Raw genomic sequence first — 13413 nt, 5'->3', positions numbered from 1 at the left:
TGCGCCCCTCAGTGCTTAGTGTGGACCAGGCAAAATGGAGCCCTTGGTAATGCGACATTCTGAACAGAGCCACGGGTGTTTCAGAAAAGTTTGTTCCCCTTGTTCCCTTATCACAGGATGGTCTGTAAGAACCGTCCTACTTGTGGGACTGTGGTTCTGATTGGTTTGGAAGCCAAATCACTGTTTTGATGTCCTGTGGGTAGATGCTGGCTTTCATGGGATAGGAGGGAAGCAAAATAAATGGAACTTTCACAGTGGGCTGAGCAGGACGAGCTACGTTTTGCAGGGCGTGAGGTTCTCCATCTGACGTCAGCTCCCTGCCCTGTAGGACTAATGGACTTCCAGTGATAAAATGCCATTAAATGGTACTATTCTAAAACGCATAGATGGGATGTGGAGGGCCCCAACCATTTTTCAAAGTAGGACATAGTGACAAGAGGCTGTCACACCTTCTTCATAGGGTTTCCACGTGAGCCCTTCCCATCTTCCCCTTAGGGAAGCACAGGCGCAGTGCAGACAGAATGTAACAGTGTCTTCCAAGGATGTTTCTCCCTCCATGGTATGCCATTTGGCAGAGGTGGAACATGGGGCCTGAAGCAAACTTTTTGTCCATCCCAAAGCCTAGTGATATGGCTGGGTCCTAGCCTAGGTCCCTGGTTTCTCTGCCTCCTGACGTCCTGAGAGTGCAAACACCACCTGCTGTACCCTGCTGCAGGGAGCTCTCATCCCTGAGGTGCTGAGGAGATGCCTAGCTGTTGGCTCAGCCAACACAGTCTGATGAGGGGGCACCATCACCGGCCGCCGTGTGAGAGCACCTGGCTCCGGGGCGGAGGGGAGGGCCTGGGGGCTCTGGCCGGCTGCGCCTCACTGGGTGCTGTGTCCGCTGCAGACCGGGAGGCGGCGCTGTGGGAGATGGAGGAGCACCACCTGCAGGAGAGGCACCAGCTGGTGAAGCAGCAGCTCAAAGACCAGTACTTCCTCCAGCGGCACGAGCTGGTGCGCAAGCATGAGAAGGTGAGGCCCAGCCCGCGCTCCACAGCCGCACTGCGGCGGGAGGGCCGGGAGCACCCCACGCGTCTCTGAGGGGGCCGGGCGGGCCACAGGGAGGCGGCGGGGGGGCCGGGAGCACCCCTCGCGTCTCTGAGGGGGCCGGGCGGGCCACAGGGAGGCGGCGGGGGGGCCGGGAGCACCCCACGCGTCTCTGAGGGGGCCGGGCGGGCCACAGGGAGGCGGCGGGGGGGCCGGGAGCACCCCACGCGTCTCTGAGGGGGCCGGGCGGGCCACAGGGAGGCTCGAGAGGTTCTTGGCAATGTCCTGCCTCAGATCCAGGCGCCAGGAATCGTGGAAGCTCCCCGCACCCCCGACCCTGACGCCTGACGTGTATGTCTCACTTTCCCCCGCTTTTTCCTTTCTTTTGTCCTGCCCTCCTTTCCATTTCCACTTTGTCTTTCCCATGCATTCTCTCAGAATACTTTTTTTGATTATAATTGATTTACAATGTTGTGTTAATTTCTGCTGTAGAGCAAAGTGACACACACATATACACACATAGACAGTCTTTTAATAGTCTTTTCCATATAGTTTCTCCCAGGAGATTGGATATAGATCCGTGTGCTGTACAGTAGGACCTTGTTGTTTATAAATTCTGAATGTAATAGTTTGCATCTGCTAACCCCCAAACCCCAGTCAATCCCTCTCCATCCCCACCCCCACCCCCTGCTCTTGGCAGCCAGTCTGTTCTCTGTCTGTAAGTTTGTTTCTGTTTTGTAGGCAGGTTCATTTCTGCCATTGTTTTAGACTCCACATGTAAGTCATATCACACGGTATTTGTCTTTCTCTCACTCCACTTACTACGGTAATCTCTAGGTCTATCCATGCTGCTGCAAAAGGCATTACTTTGTTCTTTTTTATGGCCAAGTAATATTCCTATTCCTATTCCTAATTGCCTATGTGTGTACATCTTCCTTATCCATTCCTCTATCAATGGACGTTTAGGTCGTTTCCATGTCTTCACTATTACCAACAGTGCTGCTATGAACATAGGGGAGCATGTATCTTTTTGAATTAGTTTTGTCTCCCCAAGAGTGGGATTGATGGATCATATGGTAGCTCTTAGTTTTTTGAGGAACTTCCATCCTGTTCTCCATAGTGGCTATACTGACTTACATTCCCACCAACAGTGTAGGACTGTTCTCTACACTACATTTGTTATTTGTAGATATTTTGATGATGGCCATTCTGACCAATGTGAGGCCATTCTGACCTCATTGTAGTTGTGATTTGCATTGTTGAACATTGATTGTAGGTGTGTAGGTTTATTTCTGGGCTCTATTCTGTTCCATTCATCCATATATCTGTTTTTGTACCAATACAACATTGTTCTTTTTATTTTTTGGATAGACTTATTTTTTCATTTATTTTATTGTTTAACTCACAGCCTGTGGGATCTTAGTTTCCTGACCAAGGATCAAATCGGGCCCTTGGCAGTGAAATCTCAGGAGTCCTAACCACTGGACTGCCATAGATGTCCCAGTACCACACTATTTTGATTACTGTAGCTTTCTACTATTGTCTGAAGTCTTTCAAAATACTTTTAAGTCTCAACTTAAATACCACTTCTTCTTTTTTTTTTTAAATACCACTTCTGCCAGGAAGCTTTCCCTAACCTCCCCAGACCAGAGGAGGGCCCCTTCTGTGTGGCTGGAGCATTCTCTACTTCTGTGTAATTGTCTTGGTTCAGTTCCTTTAGTGGGGACAGAGAGAGGTTAAACTGAGATCTGGTGTGGGTTATTACAGCTCCTAACCTAAGTACAGTGTTGGAAGTCAGCACAAGGCCGTGGCAGTTTGGAATAAACATGCCCTACCTGGCCAGAAAGTCAGGGGAGGCTTCTTGGGAGAAGTGATGCCTGTGCTAAGTTTTGAAATACAAGTGTTAGGTGAAGGAGAATATTAAAATTTATCAAGACTTTAAAAAATATGAATTGACACCTATCATCAATAATGAGGAACCATCTCATTAATGTACATTTTGCTCTGAGGATGCTCAGGATAGCATACTACCAATTGGTTAAGTGAGAAGGCATTCAGAAGGTAAGAATCTAAAACATTATTAATGGTAATTTTAAAACTGAAAATAGAAAAAGTTACCTAAGAGAGAAATCAAATGACACGAGCCTTGTTCTGAGCGTCATGAACCGCGTGGGTCCTGGACCCCTGAGTGGCGTGTGGCAGCCTTGACCTCTGACTATGCCTGTGTGTGGGGGGAGGCAGCTGACCGTGTCCCCTCTGGGGGTCCCTCTCAGGAGCGTGAGCAGATGCAGCGCTACAACCAGCGCATGATTGAGCAGCTGAAGGTGCGGCAGCAGCAGGAGAAGGCGCGGCTGCCCAAGATTCAGAGAAGTGAGGGCAAGACGCGCATGGCCATGTACAAGAAGAGCCTCCACATCAACGGAGGGGGCAGCGCCGCTGAGCAGCGCGAGAAGATCAAGCAGGTCAGGGCCTGGGGTGGCTTGGAGCGGGGCCAGACCAGGTTTGGGGGGGCCCAAGTCTTACACATTTAGGGGAATATGAAATGTAAGATGCAGCAGAGCCTTGGAAAGAGGCGTGGAATGGAAGCCTCACGCTGAGCCCCCTCTGGTGGACAGGAAGGAGGCTTGGCGTTGCTTTCCCATGCATGCGCCCTGTCACACTCCTGGGTTTCTAGCCTGCAGCTGCTTCTACCCTTTTTATCTACCTAGAGCCCCGCTCACAAGTCACCCAGGTGGCTCGGGCACATGGACTCGGTGGCCCTGGACTCCTGTGAGTCCTGCCTACTCCACACACTGTCCGAGCACGTCTCAGTGTCCCTGCCAATCTGTGGGCTCCTTGAAGGCAGGGGCTGGTCTCAGCTCAGGGGGAGGACTTCAGACAGGGGGCCCTGCCTGAGTGGTGCAGGACGCTGGGCCTGTGTACACACTGGTCCCTCAGGGGGTGTCTCCCTGAGGGAGGACCTCTCCTGTTCTCGGTTGCAGTTCTCCCAGCAGGAAGAGAAGAGGCAGAAGGCAGAGCGGCTGCAGCAGCAGCAGAAACATGAGAACCAGATGCGGGACATGGTGGCCCAGTGCGAGAGCAACATGAGTGAGCTGCAGCAGCTGCAGGTACCGCCCCCTGCCCCGCGTGCTTGCCCCTATCTCCCCGGGGGCACGCAGCTCTCTGGGGGGTCTCGGAACCCTACAGACGGGAGCTCTGGGTGGAGCTGTTTCCATCCTGCCGTTCTCTGTGATGTTGGTCACATCATGTCCCCCTCCCGTGCCAGTTTCCACATTTATAAAATAGGCGTGGTGCAAGGATGACGACTCCTATTTTGTAGAAATGGAGTGAGGCTTTGTGAATGAGATGGCAGAGCTGAGCCAAGAGTGCTGTGCCCAGGACCCGGCCGTGGGCATGCTGCTGGCTTTCTTGGTCATCACTGTATCTTTGGAAAAGGTGTCCTAATAACCCTAGTACCAAAACCAGACATTACAAGGAGGAAAACTACAGATCAGTATCTCATGAGCACAGATGCACAAATCCCCAGTGAAATGTTAGCAAACAATTAAAAATACATAAAAAGTATATTCCATGACCAGGTGGGATTTGCCCCAGGGTTACTGCAGTATACAAACATGAGTTAATGTAATCACAGCAGGCTAAAGAAGGAAACTCACATGATCATATCATCAGTAGATACAGAAAAAGCATTTGACAGAGGCTGACACCTGCTTACGTTAATTAAACACACTCGGTAAACTAGGAGCAGAAGGGAACTTCCTTAACTTGATAAACAGCATCTACAGAAACCTACAGCTACCATTATCCTTGATGGTGAGCAGCTCAAAACTTTCCCATAAAGTCAGGAAAAGGCATCCTGATATTGCCAAGCCGTTCCCTGGGGAGATCCTTCAAGTTTCTCCAATCCCAGTCAAGTCTGCTTCACCCTAAGGGCCCTTGCCCAGGAGTTGGTACTTGGAGCCCCCTTGTGGTGGAGCGAGGCACTGCTCTACCCGACAGATGCACTGACACAAGCATCTGTGACCTCAGGAAACTCGCGAGGCTACGAGAGCCACCTGGCAATTTCTGGAAGGGCAGAGGGCTGTGGAGGAAACACTGCAGGTGTTGCAGCCTGCCAGGCAGGGGCTCTGCTGCTTGTTGCTGTGTGAATTTTAGCCAGCCCACTCACCTTCTGTATTTACGTTCCCACCCCTGCCTCATGGGGTTACTGGGAGGATCAGCTAAGAGAAGCTGTAGGGAGCTAGGAGCCAGCTCTGGGCAGGCCAGAAGTACTCAGGGCAGCTGTGAGTATTATTCCCAACCAAGGCAGTTTCTAAATTCCTAGAATCCTTGAGCTTGAAACCCCACGTAAAAATTCCCTAAGCAGTCCTACTCTTCCAGTCCAGTAGGGTGGAGGTGTCTGGATAAAGGCACTTTATAAACGCGTGATAAACCGCAGGATTGACTCTCTGCGAGGAACCAACAGGGAACTGTCACTACTGTCCCTGTGGGAGAGTCCAAGTTCAGTTTTGTGAGACAGATAACTTGCCTCAGAGAGAGAGCAGTGATGTTGGCAAGCCTCAGGCAGGTCCACGGCCCTTATCCCTTGTCACAGATCTCTCCTGAAGGGGTGGTAATGTGACACAGAAAATCATATAACTTACATAGACACAAAACATTTATACATAGATCATCTTATCCCACGCTGCCATTACAGAATACTGGAGACCGGCTGGCTTAAACAACAGGACTTTATTTTCTTACAGTTTTGGAGCCTGGAAATCAGAGATCAGCTTTGCCAGCGTGGCTGGGTTCTGGGGGAGCGGCTGCCTTCTTGCTGTGTCCTCACGTGGCAGAGAGACAGGAGAGATGAGGAGGGAGACAGGAGGGTGGAGGAGGGAAGGAGGCAGGGACAGAGCACTCTAGCATGTGAGCTCTCTGGTTTCTTCCTGACTAACCTGCCGCGAGGGCCCTGTCCTCCTGACCTCACTAAACCTCCTTTTCTCCCAAAGGCCCCGTATCTCCAAATACCATCACACTGGACATTACAGATTCAATATAATGAATTTTAGGGAGAAACAATTCAGTATATAGCACAGATGTTTAAGACAATGCTATTTATAACAGTGAAGATTAAGAGCAACCCAAGCTGGCCAAAAATAGGGGAATGTTTAAGTTAGATAAAGCCATACTGTAAGATACTCTGTAGGAATTAAACATCATGATTATAAAAAATCTTAATTCTTTGTAGGACTTTTTACATTATGCTATTAAGAGGGAGGCAGGTTTCAGAATTTTATACACAGGGTGAGCTGAACCACACACAGGACAGAGCCTGACAGGAAATCTATCTAAAATTCTGTAGTGGCTGACTCTCTGTCATGCAGTTAGGGCACATATTTATTGTTAATGGTTTTACTGTTTTATTAAAACAACATATATGTTCATGTTGAAAAATTCAAACAATGCAGGAAGCACGAAGAAGCAGCTGCAAAACTGCTACAGATCCTATTACACAGTAAAATCTATTAATGTTAACATTCTGGACTATTCTTCCGGGCACCTTTTGGTGGATTTGTATTCATGTGCATAGAGTTTTGTATAAACGGGGTTTATAATCAAGGAGGAGACACAAGTGAACAATGCTGGTGCCTCATGATATGTATGTCTCAGCCCTCTGTGCGTCTTACCTGTCCTGCCTGGAATATATTCCAGAATGAAAAGTGTCACCTCCTGATAGAGCACGAAACCCAGAAGCTGAAGGCCCTGGACGAAAGCCACAACCAGAACCTGAAGGAATGGCGGGACAAGCTCCGGCCGCGCAAAAAGGTAACCGTGTCTGGGCTGGTGGGCCCACGATGGGCTCTGCTTCACTGTACCACGGTGTCGGCCCAGGATGCAGGTGGAGATACAGATACGGGTAAGATACAGACTTGGGGGTTTTACTTTAAGGACTGGCTTACCCGATGGTTGGGGGCTGGTCAGTCTGAAACCTGCAGGGCAGACTGCAGAGCCAGGCGAGAGTCGATGTTGTGGTCCTGGGCACAGGGCGGCCCAGAGGCCCGGTCCTCTCTGCAGCGGGGCTTCAGGCTTGCCTCTTAAGGCCTGCACCCACATTACGGCAGGTAAGCTGCTCTATGCAGAGTCTACTGAGTTACATGTTCATCACATCTAAAAAATCCCTTCACAATGCCGTCTAGACTGGTGTCTGACCAAACAGCTGGTTACCATGGATTTGCCAGGTTGATAGAGGGCCTCAGTGTGATTATGTGTAAAGTGAAGATATGAATCTCATACAGTGTTATGTGGAAAGTCCCTAGGCCACAGTATAGGCCAGGACATACTCATTTCCTTCCATTCTAAACTCTCTGAGGATGAAGCTGCCCTAACTGTCCTTGATTCTGTTTCCTTAAGCCCTGAGGCCTGTTCTGCGGGCATCTTCAGCTCTATCTGCTCTAACTGAGGTCTGGCCAGGAGGCAGCTGCCCACCTCTGCTCCAGAGTCGCCTTGGAAGTCCTTGAGTTGAGGCCTCCTTCCCTGTGCTAATGGAGGTTTCTGGCTGGAAGCTGGCCAAGGTCCCAGACCTTCCGATTAAAAGGTCCACACTTGTTAACCACATGTGGTCTGCTGGGACTTGTGGTACTTGACACTCAAATCAATAATACTGCTGACACAGGTTCACTCTGGTATCAGAAGTAAATGTTTGCCTGGTTCTCTTACCCAGTGGTTCTGTATGCTTTGCACATCCTGAGAGAATTTGAAAGTTAACGGTCACATTGCCTCCAGCAACTGCATCAATGCCCAGACTGCTTCGGGGGGGGGTGCCTGGACTTAGGGGGAGGTATTCCAAGTGTGTGTTTGGTGAGCTGCTGTTGGATTTTGCTGGTGGTGGCTGCCTCTTTTCCTGAATTCTTTGCAGATTCATTCTATCCTTTTTTTTTTTTTTTCCCATTCTATCTTTTTTTACTTTTTTTTTTTTCCATTTACCTGGGTTGCTGGTGGAACACTGATCCAGAGGTGATGATTTTCATTCTAGAATAAATGATTTTATACTCTTGGATTTCCATCAGCAGCTTTGAGCTGTGGCCCATGTTGGGGGAGCCAGGGGAGATGACTGTACCTTGTGGAATATTTTTAGAAAAATTCAGATTTTTTTTTCAGTAAGTATAGAATGTCTGGTGAATTCAATAAAGTGTTGCTTGGGTCATAGTTAACATAGAATATGGCCTCAGACAAGCCTTTCCGAGCCTTGCTTTTTAGGGCTATAAGATGAAGATAACTTTTTTTCCCTTAAAACAGGTGTTTTAAGGCCTATTCCCATGGGCCAAATGTGGCCCACCACCTGTATTTGTAAATAAAGTTTTTTTGGAGCACAGCCATGCTCATTCATTTACATATCATCTATGGCTGCTTTTATACCACAACAGCGGTTGAGCAGTTGTACCAGAGACCTTAATGTTTGCAAAGCTGGAGTATTTACAGTCTGGCCCTTTACAGAAAAAAGATTGCTGACTGCCCTAGGTTATACAGAGGACATATAGGTTGTATAGAGGTAAAACAGAACAGTGCTTAAGAGCATAAGTTTTGAAGTAAGACAAACATGGGCGAAGTCTTTGCTCCCCCATTACTAGCTGTGAGACCCCAGGCAGTTACTAAACCTTTCTGTGCCAAAATAAAAGTGGTAGCTGATGATCTTCAGACTGAAACTGGCTTACAGAGAGGTTTGGCCAACAGATAGCGATGTAAAAAATTTTTTAAGTTGCCAACTTTTTAAGTATAAGGAAATTTTACATAAAAATCTGGGTTTCCAGTTTCTTTTGAAAACTTAGGAGCTCTAGCAACCCAGGGCCCGTCATACCACATGACAGCCATCAGCTGGAGCTGAGAAGACAGTGTTCTTTCCCCATCTTTCCTTAAAGATAGAACTCACTAGAGTTTAGTACTGTTGAAGGAATGTGAGCTTAAGGGAGTAAGTTTGCTGAGACTATTTCAGGTCGTCAAAGAATAGTTTTAAAAAGAGAGACAGAATCCTGGTCAATTCCTGTGAATGGTTACTTCTATAATGAAAGCAAGTAATAATGAAGCCAGATTTACTAAGTATCCCATGTGTGCCTAACTTACAGAGGGTTTCAGAGCCTGAACTCTAAAGTTAGACCCATCTTGCTTCTGCCCCCACCTACTGAATGACCTTGGGCAAGTGACCTAAACTCTCTGAGCCTCAGTTTCTCCATCTATAAGATGGGGATAATAGTATCTCTCTCATAGGGTGAAGATTAAATAAACTGTAATACACTTAGCATAGTGTGTGATATGCAAGAAGTACTCAGTAGTTACAGCCCATTAGTTTTTTAAAATATATATATATATATATATATATATATATAATATGTACCATTTTTAAAGTCTTTACTGAATTTGTTACAGTTTTGCTTCTGTTTTATGCTTTGGTTTTTTGGCCTCAAGGCACATAGGATCTTATGTGCAAGTCCAACCAGGGATTGGACCCGCAGCCACACCATTGGAAGGAGAAGTCCTAACCACTGGACGATGAGGGAAATCCCAGCCCATTGGTTTTTAATTTAATCTTTGCAAGTGCCCTGCCAGGAAGACAGTGAGATTGCCATTTTACACGAGAGGAAACAGATCTGGGGAGGAAATGGGACATGCAGAGGCCCACCCAGCTGCTAATGAAGCTGAATCCTATTTGACTGTAAAGCCCCTGCTTTTTCCCTCTGCACTCTGCTTCCTTTTCTTTCTTTTTTTGGTCTTCTGGTATGATTTCCTTTATTTGTAAATAATCTCTCATTGAATATTATTATTCCAACGTTATACTCATATAGTTTCAGAGGAACTTTTTAGATTTTTAATGGAAGGATAATTGCAACGTTGTGTTGGTTTCTGCTATACGTCAGTATGGATCAGCCATAGGTACACACATATCCCCTCTCTCTGGGGCCGCCTCCCACCTCCCACCCCATCCCACCCCTCTAGCTTGTCACAGAGCCCCAGTTTGAGTTCCCTGAGTCATACAGCAAATTCTCACTGGCTGTCTATTTTATTTTACATATGTTAGTATATATGTTTCCATGCTTCCTTTCTTAATTGGATGTTTATTTTTGGAGAACTCTTCAAGACATTTTTTGCATAGGACACCATTTATCTTGTTGAACTTGGCGTGTGTCCAAAGGAAGAGGCACCTGCAGTGCTGGTCGCCTGGATGCGCCCCTCGGGTTACATGGTGCGCTTTTACAATGTCAAGAACCCCTGTCCTACAGCGGAGTTTCAGAGTCAGAATCTCAGGGCGTGTGGCATGACTGCACTTAGATTTTGAAAAGCCCCCTGACTTGGCAGGACAGCACTCTGATTAGGAACACTGTGTAGCCCAGACAACTCTGCTGTTAAAGCTCTTCCTCCATTTCCTATTAATACCTCAGGTTTTTCTCCAGTCATCTGGCTGTTCCCTGCCAGCAGATTCACTTCTGCTGTTCCCTCACGCCCTGTCTAGACTGGCATTTCCCCAAAGCAGAGCTCTTGGCCCACAGGCAACTCCTGCATGGTTGAGGCAGTAGGAAAGAGGGAAGACCAAGTTACCTGAGCACTGAAGCCGGGGGCTGGGGGGGGGGGGGATGTGCGGCGGAAATTTCCAGAGAAGACCACCTTGGTGGTCCAGTGGTAGGGGAGACTTGTGTCCTAAGTGATGTGACTGAGTGCCATCTGCCCTCTGTCCTAGGCTCTGGAAGAAGATCTGAACCAGAAAAAGCGCGAGCAGGAGATGTTCTTCAAGATGAACGAGGAGACAGAGTGTGCAAACCCCACCACCCCAAACAAGGTCACCAAGTTCTTCCCCTACAGCTCTGCGGATGCTGCTTCTTAACAGCCCCCCAGGGCCGTCTGTGAACAAGTAACTCAGGACCCCCTTCCTTCTCGCTTCCATGCCGCTTGAATCCAGCCCTGGCTGGGTGCCCCTCAGCTGTGCCCGACGGAACTGGCATTCCTGACTTCTCGCTTACTGTGGAGGGCGAGGTTTTGTGATGTGCTGCCTGATCCTGTGTATGTTCCCCCTGAGCCCCAGTGACCTGGGCTGTTGGCGGGGCCACAGACCCGGAGGACTAGGTGTCCTGAGGCCTCGAGGCCCCTCCTATTGCCAAGCCAGCAGCCGTGCTGTCTGGGAGCACAAAGCGCTGCAGCTGAGGCCCCCGTGGGCTCATTTGTGCAGCACTTCTCGGTGGCCTTTCAGTCGTTCCCTGCGGTGGAAGACAAGAACCAGAGCTCTTAATGGCCGTTTTGGCTACAGCAGAGCCTGGTCTGCAGCCGGATGCTCAGGGGGTACCCCCGTTCCCCCAGCTCCCCCAGCGTGCTTTCCTCTTGAGACCACCTCCACAGTGGTGGAACGGGAAAAACCTGAACGCTTCATTTTGATCTCAGGTGTTTCGTGCCATCTTGTGCTCCCCCTTTCTGCACACATGTCCCCCCCACTTTCTATGCACACAGAACAGGGCCTGCTGGTGCTGGGCAGGCTTGCCTCTGCCCTGGGCCTCTTGTGCTGGGTGCATTGGAAGGTACTTGCTGGCTGAGCCCATGCCACAGAGCATAGGGCAAGCCATTGGTATGGGGCGGGTGGGGTGTTGGCCCCAGAGGCACAGATGGTACAGGCTGAGTTGCCAGTCTGTGATGCCTTTTTGGCCCCACAGAGGGATTCTATGTTCAGGGATAAATTCCTTGTCACACAAGACTTGTCCAGCCAGTCCCTCTGTCTCACGGTTGCCCATCCTGTCTGCAGGTGATAAGGGAAGGCCGCTTCCCTCTGCGCTGTGTCCCTCCTACTTCAGGGTCCAGCCTTACACTTCAGACAGAGGCTCACAGGCACTGCACCTTCTCTTCAGGGAGAAACAACATCAGGGAGAAATATGGAGTGCTTCTTGCCCCCAGGAACCTGACAGAAGCAAAGCTTCTGTGTCTTAGATGGAGTCCTGGGCCTCGATGCCTCAGCCGGCCTCCGAGAGATCCCACTCCCCACGGGCTAGGGCATACATCACCCAGTAAAGCGAATGCTCAACCCGGCATTCGATTCATCTACAAAGAAAACCTTTTTTTTTTCCCCCCACCTTTATGTCTAACTTGATATAAATGAATGTCTTCCTTAGGAAAACATCTGCTTTAAAAAAAAACAACAGAAAAACACGAAGGTTGACTTACACGAGTCAAATGGGCATACTGATTCTGGGTATGAGTTTGCTGGTAATGGGTGGTTAACACTCTGGGAAGAGTTTCTCTTTCTTTCTCACCTATAGGTTAAGGTTAGATGTTCTGTCTACAGCAAGTCCCTGGAGTTTTCTGGGTCCTTTTGTAACTGGATTTTGGGAAAGGAGGGTAACCATTCAATAGAAGAAGGGACTTGCGGTTCCACGGACTTACACACGCAGTGAAGACGCCCTGAGGGCCGTGGGAAGGTACTGGTCCACTTAGGTTAGTGAGCACTCAGCTTGCCCACTTCAGTATTTGACCCAGCAGGGATAGTTTTCAGGCCTCCCACAGATGAGATAAGGAAATGATGGTCCCCTGTGACTCTTTGGTGCACAGGTGCTGGGGAAACGCAACTAGCGGCAGCGTAACGACGGACACAGACGCAGTTCCACCAGGCGAAGGGTCTCGCATTGGCCGATGGCAGGGCTGATTTGGGCTTTGTTTACAGTACTGCCTTCCGTAGCCTGGGGTATGAGAGCGAGTATTAGGAGAGGCCAGTCTCACGGTGTAGGCCGAAGTCCTTCACATTGGAGTCTCATTCAAGGAGGTGCTGCTTTCTGCTCAGCACTGCCTGAGCCCTACTAGCTCCCCTGTCTTTTCTGGATGGGGTCCGCTTGGGTCTCCCAGGCTCACAGTTAAGCCAGTATGACGCCCCTCACTGAGGAAGCCCATGCAGTATTCTTCGTGTTCTGTGCTAATGTTTTCTCTGGAAGGGACAGACGGAACTGTTTCTCATTTCCAGTCAGTTTTTAGCAGAGTAAATAGAACTAACTTATATTTTCCCTTTTATGGAGAAGTTATTTTTATGTAGTTTCCAAACTTTATATAAAAAACTTTTGTAAAGTGTTCTCTGCAAAGTTAACTGCAAGAATGTAAATATGCTTCTAATAAAATAACAAGGTGAGAAACTCTTTGCATTTGGGTTTGTTCTCTTGGATTGCGGTGGGGAAAGCAGGGCAGACTTAGCCTGGGAACGGTTTACTATTGTCCGAGTACACTGTTGCCTCCCAGGGTGTATAGCAGGTCAGACTTCGGGGTTTCTGTTCTTGAAGTTACATTTGATGTATTTTCTCTACAGACATTTATATCATTCCCATTTAACAGCAAACATTTGGCCCCAAGAGTTTTTCACATGTTAACTTACTGAATCCTTTCAACCAC

General features: G+C 48.6%; 1 protein-coding gene across 3 annotated transcripts in view; it reads left to right on the top strand.

Annotated features, from left to right (window-relative positions):
• The window catches only part of STK10 (serine/threonine kinase 10), a 140641-nt gene extending 127481 nt beyond the window's left edge, over positions 1–13160 (top strand). For all 3 annotated transcript variants that reach the window (XM_043887671.1, XM_043887670.1, XM_043887672.1), the window contains exons 15-19: positions 890–1014; positions 3303–3491; positions 4011–4136; positions 6724–6837; positions 10739–13160. In XM_043887671.1, the coding sequence (XP_043743606.1) occupies positions 890–1014; positions 3303–3491; positions 4011–4136; positions 6724–6837; positions 10739–10882 (698 nt within the window). In that variant the 3' untranslated portion in view covers positions 10883–13160. The remainder of the gene's footprint in view (positions 1–889; positions 1015–3302; positions 3492–4010; positions 4137–6723; positions 6838–10738) is intronic.
• The last annotated feature ends 253 nt before the right edge of the window (positions 13161–13413 follow it).

Source organism: Cervus elaphus, chromosome 25 (assembly GCF_910594005.1).
Source record: "Cervus elaphus chromosome 25, mCerEla1.1, whole genome shotgun sequence".
Classification (NCBI taxonomy): Eukaryota; Metazoa; Chordata; class Mammalia; order Artiodactyla; family Cervidae; genus Cervus; species Cervus elaphus.
Note: the sequence above shows the minus strand (reverse complement) of the source record. Positions and strands in the feature narration are given on the sequence as shown.